We start from the raw sequence: 15,645 nt of genomic DNA on the forward strand, positions 1-15,645 counted from the left end.
AATAAGTAAACATTTTTAAAAACTCTAAGTAATTCCTGTTACCAAATTAATTTATTAATCAATTAAGTTAATTAATAAATATTGATGGACATAACCCAAAATAAAAGTTCTTTGGGGGGGTCCTCGATTTTAACAAGTAAAGGGGTCCTGAGATCAAAATGTTTGAGAACTGTTGCTCTCCTGTGATGAATAATTCTTAGAGCAGCATTTCTCAGAGTGTTTTTCCCAGAACACTAATCTCATTAAATAAATGATTCATAATAAAAGGGCTTCCACTCTGGAATAAGTCTGGATAATTTGGAGAATCGTAATACCTGCCATTCTTGGAGTGCTGCAATCTACATTAGCCTGTCGGAGGCCTAGAGAAGTCCTGTTGTACTGTGCTTGTTTCATCTTATGTAATCCAATGTTTCCTTGTGTTATATCTCAGGGAGTCTGTGAGTCCAGACCGTGTTGGTCACCTGACCTTGGAGAAGGGGTACTGGCACAGTAGAAATCTACCATGACTCACCTTCAAGCCGGACCACCAGGGGCACCTTGAGTTGTAGCTCCCGGCAGGCTTTGGTGATCCCATTGGCAATGATGGCACAGTTGACGATACCACCAAAAATATTGACAAGGATGGCTTCAACCTGAAATTAAAAATAGGAAGTTGCCCATCAAAATGCTGATAGCCAAAAATCTCAAAAACAGCTGGCTAAATAAAGACAATTAAAATAAGACTCCTTTTTTTTTAACAGATCATAAAATATTTAAGAAAAGGCCCAGAACACATTAATATTTAGTAATGAATTAACAAATATCACTATATAACATTACCATATTAACCAACATTATCCCATCAATCATTCCTCTAAACTCAAAATGAATTCAATCACCATTCATTTGACCATTTATTATACACTATCTTCTGGTTTTTTAAATATTGCTATCTATTCTTTTTATGAGTAGTAACACTTAAAATTTCATGCATTTACATCTTTTCTCTATATGGTTTATACTTAAACTATTATCTGTCATGGTACCTTATGCAATATTTCAAAACTAGGAACTTAACTATTTATTGTTTTGTACTAATAGGTAAAAATTCAAATTTTTCCATGCTTCCTTAATACCTTTTTGATATGCTAGAGATATATTCTTGAAAATCAGAGATTTTAACTATTTATTGTTTTGTACTAATAGGTAAAAATTCAAAGTTTTCCATGCTTCCTTAATACCTTTTTGATATGCTAGAGATATATTCTTGAAAATCAGAGATAGTTTATCTTAGAACAAACTTTTTGATTAAAAAAAAGACCACCAAAATAAAGAGATACAAGCTCATACCACAAGTAACAACATATGTATAGTCAAGCCACAGACTGGAATTTTTCAGAAATGTAAATTTAAACCCATCATGTTAACCTGTTTGTACATATTCCATATTAAAGGCATGTGGGCCAAAAAAACTTTCTACTTGTCCTGACTTGATAAATAGGTATAAGAAAATCCTGTATAATTAACATGAAGAACGAGATAATGAAGAGAATTCATTACTTAGATTAATGCCACAGAACATAGCTATTTATCAATCTGGAGGCATCAAAATTCCAACAAAACAGTCAGGATTAAATTATGCTACACTAATTGCAAAGCCTATATGCATGTGCTGTGTGCCATTTTTAAATCCCGTTATTTCAATATGTTAAATTAACTATGCAAAACATATGAGAAAAGAATATCTTAATTTGTACAGCACTTAACTGTTTACAGAAAATGCCATTACATGAATCTTCATTTTTTATTTTGACCCCTTCCAGAACCCTATTCATTATGTGCAGCGAGGGTTGGCCCTCTGTGGCTGATACAGCCACTGGGAGCATTCAGGTGATGCATCGCACGGTCAAACGACCTGTAGCAGTGGTGAGGCTCAAAGTCAGCTGTCTAGATTGCCTACTGATTTGTTCATTCATGCCAGTTGCTAGAGCTGGGCCCTGGACAAGTTACATAACCTCTCTTCACATGGTTTGTTCCTCTTCATGAAGAGAATAATGATAGTACCTAGTCCAAGAGAATGTTCAAAGGCCTAAATGACTCGTGAATCTGTGGGCTCAGCCAATCGCAGATCGAAAATACTCAGAAAAAATAAAAATAAAAAATAACAACAATATAAATGAATAAATAAATAAATAAATTACAGTATAACGATCTACATAGTATTTACATTGCATTAGGTATTATAAGTAATCTAGAGATGACTTTAAATATATGAGAGAATGTGTGTAGGTTATAGGCAAATGCTATACCATTTGGTATCAGAAACTTGAGCACCCACGGATCTTGATATCTGTGGGGGGTCCTGAAACCAATTCCCCACAGACATGGAGGGACGGCGGTACATGTGAAAGGTTTGTCACATGGCTTTAAATGTACTTAACAGATATTCATATAAGCATTTATTCAGGAAGAAATGATGAAAGTGAGCAGGTTGCCTAGACAGCAAGTAAGTAAACCTTTTACAGTAGACTGCAGCTATACTGAATTCAAATATAATGGGAACACAAACTTACTGAAGTTCAATAAAAAGGTAATGTCTTAGGAATAAAATAAATGAGCAATATTTTTCAAACCAATTAGAGTTTGGGGCTACTCCCAAAAAAGAAATCTCCTGTTACCATTCACAGCGGGCCAACTGGTAAGCAGAAGCTTGCTTTCTAATGACAGCTATTAAATGTTGTTAGCACTGAGGCGTGGTACTGCAGTAGTTTCCAAATAACTGTGGGGTGGAGAGGAACTTGCCAGAACAATGGAAGAAGAAAAAACACACAAGAGCAATAATGACTCCATGGGGTCCAAGACAAACTCAGGAACTGCTGAGGCTCTCTAAGGTTTGTGTAGAAGAACTAGGCTATCTAGTAAAGTACACATCAGTACCTGCACATTTATCCCATGGCCAACCTGTACATTATTTAAGGATGAGTTCAGATGTCAATTCTCAGGGAAGCCTTCCTGTCTCACCAAGTTACAGTGAATCAATCCGTTTAATCTATCTAAAACCGTACGACTGTTCCGTAGCGTAGTTACAGTATACATGACAAATGTATGTGGATTCATCTAAATAGGCGGGGCGGGGGGGTGGAGGAGAGAAGATACCCGTGATTTTGTGATCCAATTCTACTCAGTGGGTGTATGCCCTGGAGTGAGTGTCAAACACGAGCTGTGAATCTGGTATTGCCTGAGTTGGTGTCAGCTTCCATAAGTCTTTCATATGTCAGTATTTCATCGTGTTTAGTGAGAGCCCAACATTAAAAGTAGATACTCTTCATATAACAACTTGTACCTAAAAGTAAGCTGATCGCTTCAATGGGCTCTGAGTCCAAGGAAAAGCCCTCTTTTCCAACTGTGGAGGAATAAATGGCATTGTTAGACTTCCTGAGAAATGGGCCGATGTTCTCCAACGTAGTTTATTCTCCTCCTCCCACCACCTCGTACGGGTCACCTTTGTGCTCCTCTGAAACAAGAACTAGGTATTTTCTCATCTTTCTATAATCAGCAGCTAATACAATCCATGACATGGCATCATCATCTAATAATTATGGTTTAAAGAATGAATGAATTAAGTTAATTTCAATAGACACCTGATAATCATCTCCCTTGTACCAGGCACATAGTTAAAGTGCTTGGGATATGGAGAAAAACAAAATATCAAAGACTAGTTTGAGAGCCAGACCAGTACACTGACCATTACAATCCAGGATCTGCAGATGCCTCCCAGAGCCAAGACCAGGGCAGGGACAGTGAGGCAGGCTGCTGTGACCAGAGAGGCTTTTTGAAAGAGGTGATGTTCCAGTAGACAAAGAGAAGAAAAGAGCTGAATCTGAGATGGGAGGGAGCAGCCAGGATGAAGGCAGAGATGTCACCCAACTTAATTCACTGAGAAACTAGTGGCTGAGTAGGGAAGTCACCCAAAATGATGCAGGTGAGGTGGAGTGGCAGGTGCCAGAGGCCAGGGAAGGGAACTTGGCTCCTCTTGCCTAGTCCTTCCTTTTCCAGAACTGGGTGAAGGCAGGTCTTGAAAGGAGTCTCTCTGAGAGGTGGAGAGAAAGTGATAGAAAAGAGACAGAGAGCAGAGGGAGTGCATGAGAGAGCGTGAGAGTGAGAAATATAGGGTGAGCACGAGAAAGGGTGAGAGAATGAGAGAGCAGACAAGCTGGCAGCAGGCTGCTGACCTCAGGCAAATGGGATTGCTTAGGACACATGCTACACCACAGAGCACTATGGAAAATCACCACCCGGGCTGGGAGGAAGACCCCACTCAGTCAGAGATTATGCTATTCTTGCTTTTTCTCCCATGGTAAAGTAATTTGCTGCAGTCATGCACATTAATGGAAATCTGATTTAAGGTTTCACTCTGGGCCAAATTTCTATAATTAACTACCGTAATCTGCAATCTCAAACTGAGAATAAAATTAAGACAGTTTAAAAATGAAAGCCTCGTGACATCATTATTATTATTTAGCAATTATAAAGCATGTCAAATTTTCAATGTGTGCCTCACATGTTCATTCATTTTACAACTACTAACTGCTGTTCCATGACAATACCAACAGCAACTTTTAATGTCTTCTTTTTTTTTCCTCCCCTGGCAAAGATAATTAAGAATTAAAAAAAAAAAGTCAGTACTAGGTCTATTTAAGTACTCAGAAACTCTCCCAGAAGATCCCTAAGTGCTTTTAGGAACAGAGGCTTTTTCAAATTCTCGGGTGAGAACTACAAGGGTTGCTATTTACTGTTTCACAAAAGTAAAGATCATCTAATGAGGCAACTAAGGTGCCAGGTATAGAGCCAGATCCCCAGACCCCAGACAGCTGCTCCCAAGGCGAGTCTGTGGTAGCCGCTGGCAGCTGTGCAGGTGGTTGGGTAGTCCAAATGCAGGTTTTTCAAATGTCTGTGTGTGTTTGGCTTTGCAAAACACACTCTGGCTGCAGATTTTAGCTCACAATAAAAAGTAAAGAATGAACTTCAAAAGAAGAAAAGCTACAGCCTTTGCTATTTTTCAAGCTCCTCTAAACCCCAAATAAACAAACTGACAAAGATCAACATTAAAACCCTGTTTTGGAACATAGATCCTTTGGAGTATCTGATACACATTAGGTACCCCCAGTCAGGTGAATTCACAAACACAACACTTTTTGGGGGATAATTTTAGATAAGTCCCATGACCACTCTGCTCCTATATGACATGGTCTCAAAGGCAGATAATGGAGAGTGGTAACATACAGCAAATGCATACAGGATAGGGGTGTGAGTTTCAGGGCAATTGTGACTTCTTTGCAAATATCTATAAAAATTTTGTTTGAATGTACACTTTTCTGGGAAAAGTGTCCATAACTTTTTTTTTTTTTTTTTCCTTTTCGTCTTTTTTTCGTGCCCGGCAACAGATCGCAACCCTCAGTGTCGCGCCCGTACCGGACCGGGACCGGCCACGGGATCGCAACCCTCGGTGCTGCCCCCGCCCCTCGCTCAGCCAGTGAGCGGCCGGTCTGCATGTGGGATCCGAACCCTCGGCGGGAGCGCCACTGCACTTCCCAAGCGGCGCACTATAGCAGTGCGCCACCGGGCCGGCCCGTCCATAACTTTTAAGAATCAATATATTAATGATCACAAATACAATAATAACTAACGTTTACTAAGCATTTAGCAGGTGGTATGCAATATTGTAATTATCTTACATGTACTAACAAACACATTTAACACGTGAGTATTACATGAGGTGGGTGTAGTTATCATGATCATTTTACAGATAAGGAAACTGAGATGAAGACCTGGGAGAATCACTGGGACTACAGCTCTGTCTGCTGTCAAATGTTCTTCAGAGCCAGCAAACCTATTGAGGCCCTGCAATATGTGCTGTGGTTAGTATCTCATTCATTACCACAGTTGATTCTGCCGTCAACTTGTGAGATATTACCTACCCCATTTTATAGACAAGAGAACCAACGCTCAGAGAGGTACAAGTGTGTGCCAAGTTATTCAGCCAGTATGCTGTCTGGCTCAAAAATTCAGTTCTTTTTCTTCATTATTATCCTGATTCCCTTTAATGAGATGCAAATATTGTCAGATTGCTTGATAAAAAGTAAGTTATTTATTCAATAGATATTTTTGAGGGCCTATTCTGTGCTAGGTATTTTTTTAACCATTGAGTGTGGTCAGTAGCTAAGCTGGCAAGAAAGATTTTTTTAAGTTAGACAAAAATGTCCTATATCTCTATGTACAATTGCAATCCATCATAATAGTTATAAAGGGGAAGGAAACACTGGGCACTAAGAATCACAGGGCAGGATCCACGTTAGACTGGGTGGTCAGGGAGGGCCTCTCACAGACAGAGACATTTAAGCTAGAGTCTGAAGGACAGTCAGGAAGAGGCTAGGTAGATGACGAGTCTTGTATCTCAAGACTACAGAATACCATGGCAGAGGATGAGAGACAGAAAAGAGCTTGGTGCATTTGAGAAACCGAACAGAACCTGGAGTATCAGGTGCCTGGGTTGAGAGGGGGAGTGGTAGGAAATAAAATGGGCCATACTAACAGGGGCCACACAGAGTCTTATAGAGCAAACACTACGAAAAGGAGTTTGAGAAGCCTTTGGTTTTAAGACACCCCACACAGACTTCAGATAGGTTTGTCAGGAAGGGAACAAACATTCACTCTGCATCCACAGAATAAATTTAATATAAATGCATTAAACTTATAAGATACAGGTTTTTGGGGCCGGCCCGGTGGCGCACTGCTACAGTGCGTGGCTTGGGAGTGCGGCGGCGCTCCCACCGAGGGTTCGGATCCCACATACAGACCGGTTCCCGCTCACTGGCTGAGCGAGGTGTGGGTGCAACACCAAGGGTCGCAGTCCCGGTCCGGTACAGGTGCGACACTGAGGGTTGCGATCCGTTGCCGGTCACGAAAAAAAGACAAAAAGGAAAAAATAAAATAAGATACAGGTTTTTGTAACCTTCATTTTATATAGATAAACTAAGGCTTAGGGAGTTTAGGGTTCCCTAGCTATTAAGCAGTCACATATCAAACCAATATCTATATCACCATAGCACATGCAGGGCAGTCTGGAAGAGCTGGACAATCTTAGGGGAGCCATTGACATATACAAGGGGTCTACAAACTTTCTCTTTTTAAAAAAAAAAAAGATGACCGGTAAGGGGATCTTAACCCTTGACTTGGTGTTATCAGCACCACACTCTCCCAAGTGAGCCATGGGCCGGCCCTAACATTTTCTGTTAAGGGCTAGTCAGTGTATATTTTAGGTTTTGTGGGCCAGTCTCTGTCACAACTACTCAACTCTGTGTTGCAGCACAAAAGCAGTCATAGACAAATGATATGTAAATGAATGAGCATGGCTGTGTTCCAATAAAACTATATTTACAAAAACAAGTAGTGGGTCAGATTTGGCCTATAGGCCACAGTTTGCTAACCCCTGAAACAGACATGATTTAGTTTAGTTCCCCTTAAATTCACTACAAGCACACCAACACCCCTCCTTCTTTGTGTCACTTGATATTTCTTTGACAGCACTTTTCAGATTTTAAGTTGCTTTTCCTTTGTTCCATCATTTTCTTGACATCTCTGACAACATTAAGGTATTCAGGCTGTAGTAGTGGCTGATTACCTAAATGTGTCCATTCCAACTTTAATATCATTCTTTAAGACAAAACCATTGTATCTTTAACAAGTTCATAAAATGAATGCCTTTCCTTTATTTTTCTTTCCCCTCCCTGATATTGGCTGGAAGCAAACAAATAGAAAAGCTTCCGCAATAAGCCAGTCATTTTGCAATGGTCATTGCAGATGGTTAAGTACTTGTACTGCATTTAAAATATACTGTACCATATACATAAAGTACAGTAAGTCCAATGACTGTGTTTTGTCTCTGCCTATTTCAATTTTGCATGCTAACTGAGTCGCACTGCAGTGGGCATTAGGTTGAGAAAAATCAAGCAAGCATGTTTACATTAGTCAAGATAAGGGCTTTTTTAAAATCACAAGTTATCTTAATTCTAAAGTTGTTCCTCTTGCTTAAGCATCTGTTTTTGTGGAACTGTCTTTCTCTGTTTTGTTGTTGTTTTTATTTTCCTGCTGAATTCTAATCATGTCTTCTAATCCATTGGCAGCCAACGAAGGAAAATAAATGGTGAAGGAAATTAGATGCAGCTTGGATAATTGATGTTTGTATGCGTGGCTTTAATAAAAATACTCAGCTAAATTAGAGGGGAGTCTAAATGGATTCAGTCAATAAGGAAGTGATTCAGGTGAGGAATTCAATCTTGGGCTTTGTTGTAATCTTACAAATAAACCGACACATCAGTTCAACTGGGATAAGATTTCCGTTCTGCTGAAATCTGGGTGAGCTGCTTGGGCTTACTTTTCTACCTTTGGTTTGTTTTTGAAGTCTGAAATTATTTTCTTTTGTATGAATTCAAGTGCTAGGATCCTTGGGCAAAATCAACTGATGTACCCCAAAATAGCTACAAATGACGTGTGAAAAACAGCATTTCTTGAAAAACACCTCCCCACTCTACCCTTTTAATTTTTTCTAAGGAAGAATAAAATAATTTTACTGAGTTGATGATCCAGCCTGAAATTCTCAGAATTAAAAAGAAATATTCTAAACATTAACCTTAATATCAAACACTTGGGCATTTTAAATTTATTAATCAAGATAAACCAACCATTTTATTCCAACTTTGCTAAACTGATAGCACAGAAATGATATCTGATGGATGAGTCCTCTGGGAATAATATTTTGGTGGAAAGCCAAGCCTTCGTTCAGCTTGACCTCTGAGAATAGACAGGGTGAACCTAGGGAAATATGTCTAATTGGTCCTTGATTTGTCCATTCTCTTCTTCCAAACTTCTTCACCCTACTTCTATCCTGTAATTCTCTCCACACTGGGATAAGTAAAACTGTACAGAGGATTAAGATTTACTGAGTGTTAATTTTGCTAGGTGCTAGAAGTTATGTACTACAATCCTCCCTGATAAATGAACTGAGACTCGAAGAGCTTAAAGAACTTGTTCAAGGTCACATAGCTACTAGGCAATGGAGTCAGGATTTGAATCAAGTCAGCCTTCCTTCAAAGTCCCTGCTCTTTCCATTCCCTCTGGCTGTCCCTCTATAACCAGTGACTCCTATGATTAGTCAAGAGCCCCAGCTCTATTTTTGTCCCATTCCCAAGCCTCAAGGGCACACTTCTGAGTCCTATATTCTGGTGCCCAAGTATTTCTTGCTTTCAAATGTCATTGCCCAAATAAAATTGACCAGAGGTAACACGTTTTATAGTTTTGTAAACCAATGGGCTTTGGTTCTTTACAACCCAACATGTTTCCTGTTTACTGATAAAAGTGTTGCCCAGATCTTATGGTTTGCAAACCCTACCTAGGTGGGACTGGGGAGCTATAAGAGTGGGTCCTAGCCTTCAAAACCTAGACTCTGTCTTGAAATGAAATTGATGTCCCTAACAAGACCCCTTGTTGCAGACTCCCCTTTTCTGACACACTGAAATTTATTATCCCTTTGCCACTGTTACTATTCGTAATTATGATCCTGAGAATTCGAATGGAGAAACACGTTACAAGAGACAACATCACTGACACAAATTTTAGGTATCAAGCGGTGGAATGGCCACAGAGGCACGGTAACTGTTCTTCTAAGCGGCTGTTTGGAACGATGATGGTACGTTACAAGAGACAACATCACTGACACAAATTTTAGGTATCAAGTGGTGGAATGGCCACAGAGGCACGGTAACTGTTCTTCTAAGCGGCTGTTTGGAACGATGATGGGACCACAGCCTGATTCCATCAGGGAGTTCTTTAACCTGTTAACAAATGCCTGCCATGAGAGTGGAAGAAAGAATAAAAGCAAGTGCATTATATATTTGTTTCTCTATCTCTGGAGTTACATAATACATATTTTCCTTATTTGAATTTAAGATTTAGTCTGTCAACATTGCCCCTCCTTTAATGACTTGTACAAAGAAAATATCAGGCGGTAAGAAAATCTCACTCACATACAGCACAATCACCAACCATCTCATTAAGTATGTATGTTTAGGTATATGTAACCCCAAAAATTTGAATATAGACTTCCAGCACTAGATAGGACCCAGGCATTTCCATTATGAATAATGGTTTATTTTAGCAGGTTAAAAAATATTGTGAATGGGCCGGCCCGGTGGCGCACTGCTATAGTGCACCGCTTGGGAAGCGTGGCGGCGCTCCCGCCGAGGGTTCGGATCCCACATACAGACCGGTTCCCGCTCACTGGCTGAGCGAGGCACGGGAGCAACACTGAGGGCTGCGATCCCGTTGCCGGTCCCGGTCCGGTACGGGGGCGACACTGAGGGTTGCGATCCGTTGCTGGACATGGAAAAAGACAAAAAAATATATATATATTGTGAATATTGTGCCATATAAATTATAAAACCATATTTCATCTCAAAACAATTACCTGTTTCTTTCCTTAAGTCAAAGTTTTTCAAAGTGTTCTATGAAGTATTAGGCCCAAGTTATGCTCCCAGAAAAAAATCATCTTCTGGTCAAATAATTTAAATTCTAGCATAGCAAATAATTTAGATTTAGCAGACCATCTGTGTTCTAACTTATAACACCCTAATATATTTTCTGCAAAAGAGTCAATGGGTTGGAAATTTGATCTGCAGAGAGCTGTCAAGAAAGGAGCTGGTGTATTTGTGGTTGGGTGGCACAGGGATCTCGGGTCCTTCTCCATAGAGATGCCAATCATTTCACTATTTAGGTCAAACTTACAGTATCTGCAAAAGTGGAAAGCTTTCACAATCTCAAACAAAAACCATGAATGCCCTAGTTAGACCAAGGGTGAGATATAAATGCTTCCTTAGTTGCCAGCAAAACACAGTAGTAGTGGTTAAGTCAGTTATTAGCAGAATTTTCAGGAGAAGGAAAAATCTGAAGATCGAAATACTAGTTGGCATTGAACTGAGAACCAAAACCACTGCCATAATTACAAAAGCCACTGGACATTTAGAATGGCAAATCCAAGGTTCTTTTTGACTGCATGTGTTTAAAATAATTATTGCAAAAACTACATAATGTATAATTTGGTCACAGAGACATTTAAAGCTAACATTTTTTCAAAAAAATAGAGCGAAGACATTTAAGTCATATTATTTCACCAAGAGGCATCAAAAGGCTTAAAAAAGAGAGGTATACAATTCTCACTTAAGAAATGAGCTATTAGAATTGACTTGTTAAGAAATATTTTGGTTACAAAATTGCCTCCCAGCTTAACAAATAATTGCTTTCAAGGCAGGATACTCATTGCTCATAATGCAAATCTATATTTTACTTGTAATGGGAGCTACTTTGGTGCAGATTAAGAATATTTATTGGCACATTCTTTCTGAGCAGTACTTCATCCAATCATCTCCAACTTATGTCATCTTGATGAATGCAAATATGTACACTCCATCATCATTAGTTGGAGAGTTAATATAGAGAACAACCATAAATGGACAACTTAGTGAAGTACCCATTTATTAATCTATAAACAGGAAGTCTATCCATTTATCACTGCAACATAATAGTCTCCACAGGGTAACTGTTCCTACAGGAAAGAAAAAAAATATTTCTATGGGTGATTTCTTCTCCTTTGTTCATGACTGACATCAATTAAAAACAAAATTAGTTAAGCAGACAGAGCCAAAATTTAGGACCACACGTATTCACACTTCACACCACAGAGAGATGAAGACAAATTTAGTTAATAGCAAAACCCACTGTTTCTGTAAATAACAAGTCTCATGTAGAATGAAGTTGGAATATAACGATTCTGTGACGCTTCATACATCTGTTCAAATAAACCTACTTGATCATTTAGTTTTCTGGAAAACCAAAGGGTTGACAAAGATTCATATCAAAACCCCAAAATACCTGACTGGGAAAAATAAAAATGTAAGCTTCCAGGGAAGATCTCAGTAAATTATAAGTGATTTCTTATAGACTAAAATTTATATTAAAATTGTTTTGAGTCAAATCATTTTAAAAACACACACATATGTTTCTACTCATAACAAATCTCACCAGTATATTTGTGAAAATCAGTTTACTGCCAAATTTCTTTGTAAAACTAGGTTTCCAATTCATTTCCTAAAATCCCCACCCTTTGTTCATCCCAATAAAATGACTCCAACACCAAACTCCCCAGCCAGAAGCTTGAACTCTGAAATTGTCACTGCTGATAATTTCCTTTAGCATCACAAATTTAAATTCAGGTAAATTAAGAGAAAAAACAAACAACACTCCATTCAAACATTTGTAATAATAAAAACCAACCTCCCATTTGAATTAGGGCTCCTCTGAAATGCCTGGGCATGACTGGTGCTTGGCAATATTTAATATCAAGAGGAAAGAAACCTATAGAATTCATGCTACCTCTACCAGCAGCATTAGATGTCACTGTCACCAAAAAACATCCTCAGCTGTAGACAATATTCTAAATTACTGGTATCACTGTGTGACCTTGCTATAATCTGTTGTGTGGAAGTCTGATCTATTTATTTAGCTGTTCAGCAAATGTCAGTATACCATGTCTGGAGCAAATTAAAAACTACATCAGCAAAGCACTCCCCACAGCCTGCTAAAAATGAAATTTAATAAAACTCTTTCCACCTCAAAGTGTCTAAATCATTGATTGGCCACACCTTCTGCCACCCATGGTTAACCTTTTGTGAACCTCGGTAGATTTTGCCAGCTATTTGTTAGACTCCTTTTTAAAAAGGATTCCAGAATATTCTATTCCCTGAGGCACACGTTCAATGGGCCATTAAAATGCTGTCATTTGAGACCTCTCTGTGCTGTAGGTAGGTCTTTTAGGTGTCTCTCCAGGTCTTCTCTACTCTTTTCCAACCTGCTGTTGGCCCTTAAAGGCTGACAAGATCAATGGGCTCTATTCAATGGGCCATTAAAATGCTGTCATTTGAGACCTCTCTGTGCTGTAGGTAGGTCTTTTAGGTGTCTCTCCAGTTCTTCTCTACTCTTTTCCAACCTGCTGTTGGCCCTTAAAGGCTGACAAGATCAATGGGCTCTTTTCCCTTCTGGCATCTGGGGAGCCCTAACAGGAGGAGAGGGAAGTCAGCGTGTTCATTCCCCCAATCCCTCCTAGCGATTTTGTCTTGGGTGGCTGTGTCCGTCCACAGAAAATATCTGAGCATTTCAAAAGTCTTCATCGTAGGACTCTCTCTCCTGGCCAAATAACCACCCCCTTCTCTCTGTCTTTCAGCCTAGGGATATAAGAAATGCCATTCTTCTAGTTCTAGGTTTCTGTGCCCCCAAACACACCCTCATCATCAATCTCTTTTTAAATAAACTCTCCTCTATATACCATGAGTTAAATGAGCCATCGTTTCCTTTTGAGACTAACTGATAATATCCTTACTTTGACCAACCTGGCTTGAACTTTGAAAAATCCATTCTTCATGAAGGCTTACTCTCTAGAACTGAAAGGTTAATTTTTTAAGTTTTCCCCTCTCTACAACATATCCATGGTTATGAATTACACAATAAAATAAAAGTAAAATAAACCTGAACATTCTCACCACAAGCCATTAAATAAGCATTATCAAATGCTCCTTTCTCTGGTTCTTTTTGGAAGATGGCTAACACCTAAGAATCTGAAATTATTGCTCATTAACTGTCTGGATCTACATCTAAGTTAAATGCAGAAAAAGGAAAACAAGCCAAGTGCTGAAAAATCTGAAGATCGAAATACTAGTTGGCATTGAACTGAGAACCAAAACCACTGCCATAATTACAAAAGCCACTGGACATTTAGAATGGCAAATCCAAGGTTCTTTTTGACTGCATGTGTTTAAAATAATTATTGCAAAAACTACATAATGTATAATTTGGTCACAGAGACATTTAAAGCTAACATTTTTTCAAAAAAATAGAGCGAAGACATTTAAGTCATATTATTTCACCAAGAGGCATCAAAAGGCTTAAAAAAGAGAGGTATACAATTCTCACTTAAGAAATGAGCTATTAGAATTGACTTGTTAAGAAATATTTTGGTTACAAAATTGCCTCCCAGCTTAACAAATAATTGCTTTCAAGGCAGGATACTCATTGCTCATAATGCAAATCTATATTTTACTTGTAATGGGAGCTACTTTGGTGCAGATTAAGAATATTTATTGGCACATTCTTTCTGAGCAGTACTTCATCCAATCATCTCCAACTTATGTCATCTTGATGAATGCAAATATGTACACTCCATCATCATTAGTTGGAGAGTTAATATAGAGAACAACCATAAATGGACAACTTAGTGAAGTACCCATTTATTAATCTATAAACAGGAAGTCTATCCATTTATCACTGCAACATAATAGTCTCCACAGGGTAACTGTTCCTACAGGAAAGAAAAAAAATATTTCTATGGGTGATTTCTTCTCCTTTGTTCATGACTGACATCAATTAAAAACAAAATTAGTTAAGCAGACAGAGCCAAAATTTAGGACCACACGTATTCACACTTCACACCACAGAGAGATGAAGACAAATTTAGTTAATAGCAAAACCCACTGTTTCTGTAAATAACAAGTCTCATGTAGAATGAAGTTGGAATATAACGATTCTGTGACGCTTCATACATCTGTTCAAATAAACCTACTTGATCATTTAGTTTTCTGGAAAACCAAAGGGTTGACAAAGATTCATATCAAAACCCCAAAATACCTGACTGGGAAAAATAAAAATGTAAGCTTCCAGGGAAGATCTCAGTAAATTATAAGTGATTTCTTATAGACTAAAATTTATATTAAAATTGTTTTGAGTCAAATCATTTTAAAAACACACACATATGTTTCTACTCATAACAAATCTCACCAGTATATTTGTGAAAATCAGTTTACTGCCAAATTTCTTTGTAAAACTAGGTTTCCAATTCATTTCCTAAAATCCCCACCCTTTGTTCATCCCAATAAAATGACTCCAACACCAAACTCCCCAGCCAGAAGCTTGAACTCTGAAATTGTCACTGCTGATAATTTCCTTTAGCATCACAAATTTAAATTCAGGTAAATTAAGAGAAAAAACAAACAACACTCCATTCAAACATTTGTAATAATAAAAACCAACCTCCCATTTGAATTAGGGCTCCTCTGAAATGCCTGGGCATGACTGGTGCTTGGCAATATTTAATATCAAGAGGAAAGAAACCTATAGAATTCATGCTACCTCTACCAGCAGCATTAGATGTCACTGTCACCAAAAAACATCCTCAGCTGTAGACAATATTCTAAATTACTGGTATCACTGTGTGACCTTGCTATAATCTGTTGTGTGGAAGTCTGATCTATTTATTTAGCTGTTCAGCAAATGTCAGTATACCATGTCTGGAGCAAATTAAAAACTACATCAGCAAAGCACTCCCCACAGCCTGCTAAAAATGAAATTTAATAAAACTCTTTCCACCTCAAAGTGTCTAAATCATTGATTGGCCACACCTTCTGCCACCCATGGTTAACCTTTTGTGAACCTCGGTAGATTTTGCCAGCTATTTGTTAGACTCCTTTTTAAAAAGGATTCCAGAATATTCTATTCCCTGAGGCACAC

General features: G+C 38.5%; 1 protein-coding gene across 1 annotated transcript in view; it reads right to left on the bottom strand.

Annotated features, from left to right (window-relative positions):
* Positions 1–15,645, bottom strand: part of SUCLG2 (succinate-CoA ligase, GDP-forming, beta subunit) — a 138,129-nt gene that overhangs the window by 21,028 nt on the left and 101,456 nt on the right. Inside the window, exon 9 of the mRNA XM_008570585.1 lies at positions 512–632. Coding sequence (XP_008568807.1) covers positions 512–632 — 121 coding nt within the window. The remainder of the gene's footprint in view (positions 1–511; positions 633–15,645) is intronic.

The sequence above is a fragment of the Galeopterus variegatus genome, unplaced genomic scaffold (assembly GCF_000696425.1).
Source record: "Galeopterus variegatus unplaced genomic scaffold, G_variegatus-3.0.2 Scaffold616, whole genome shotgun sequence".
In the NCBI taxonomy this organism is placed as follows: domain Eukaryota; kingdom Metazoa; phylum Chordata; class Mammalia; order Dermoptera; family Cynocephalidae; genus Galeopterus; species Galeopterus variegatus.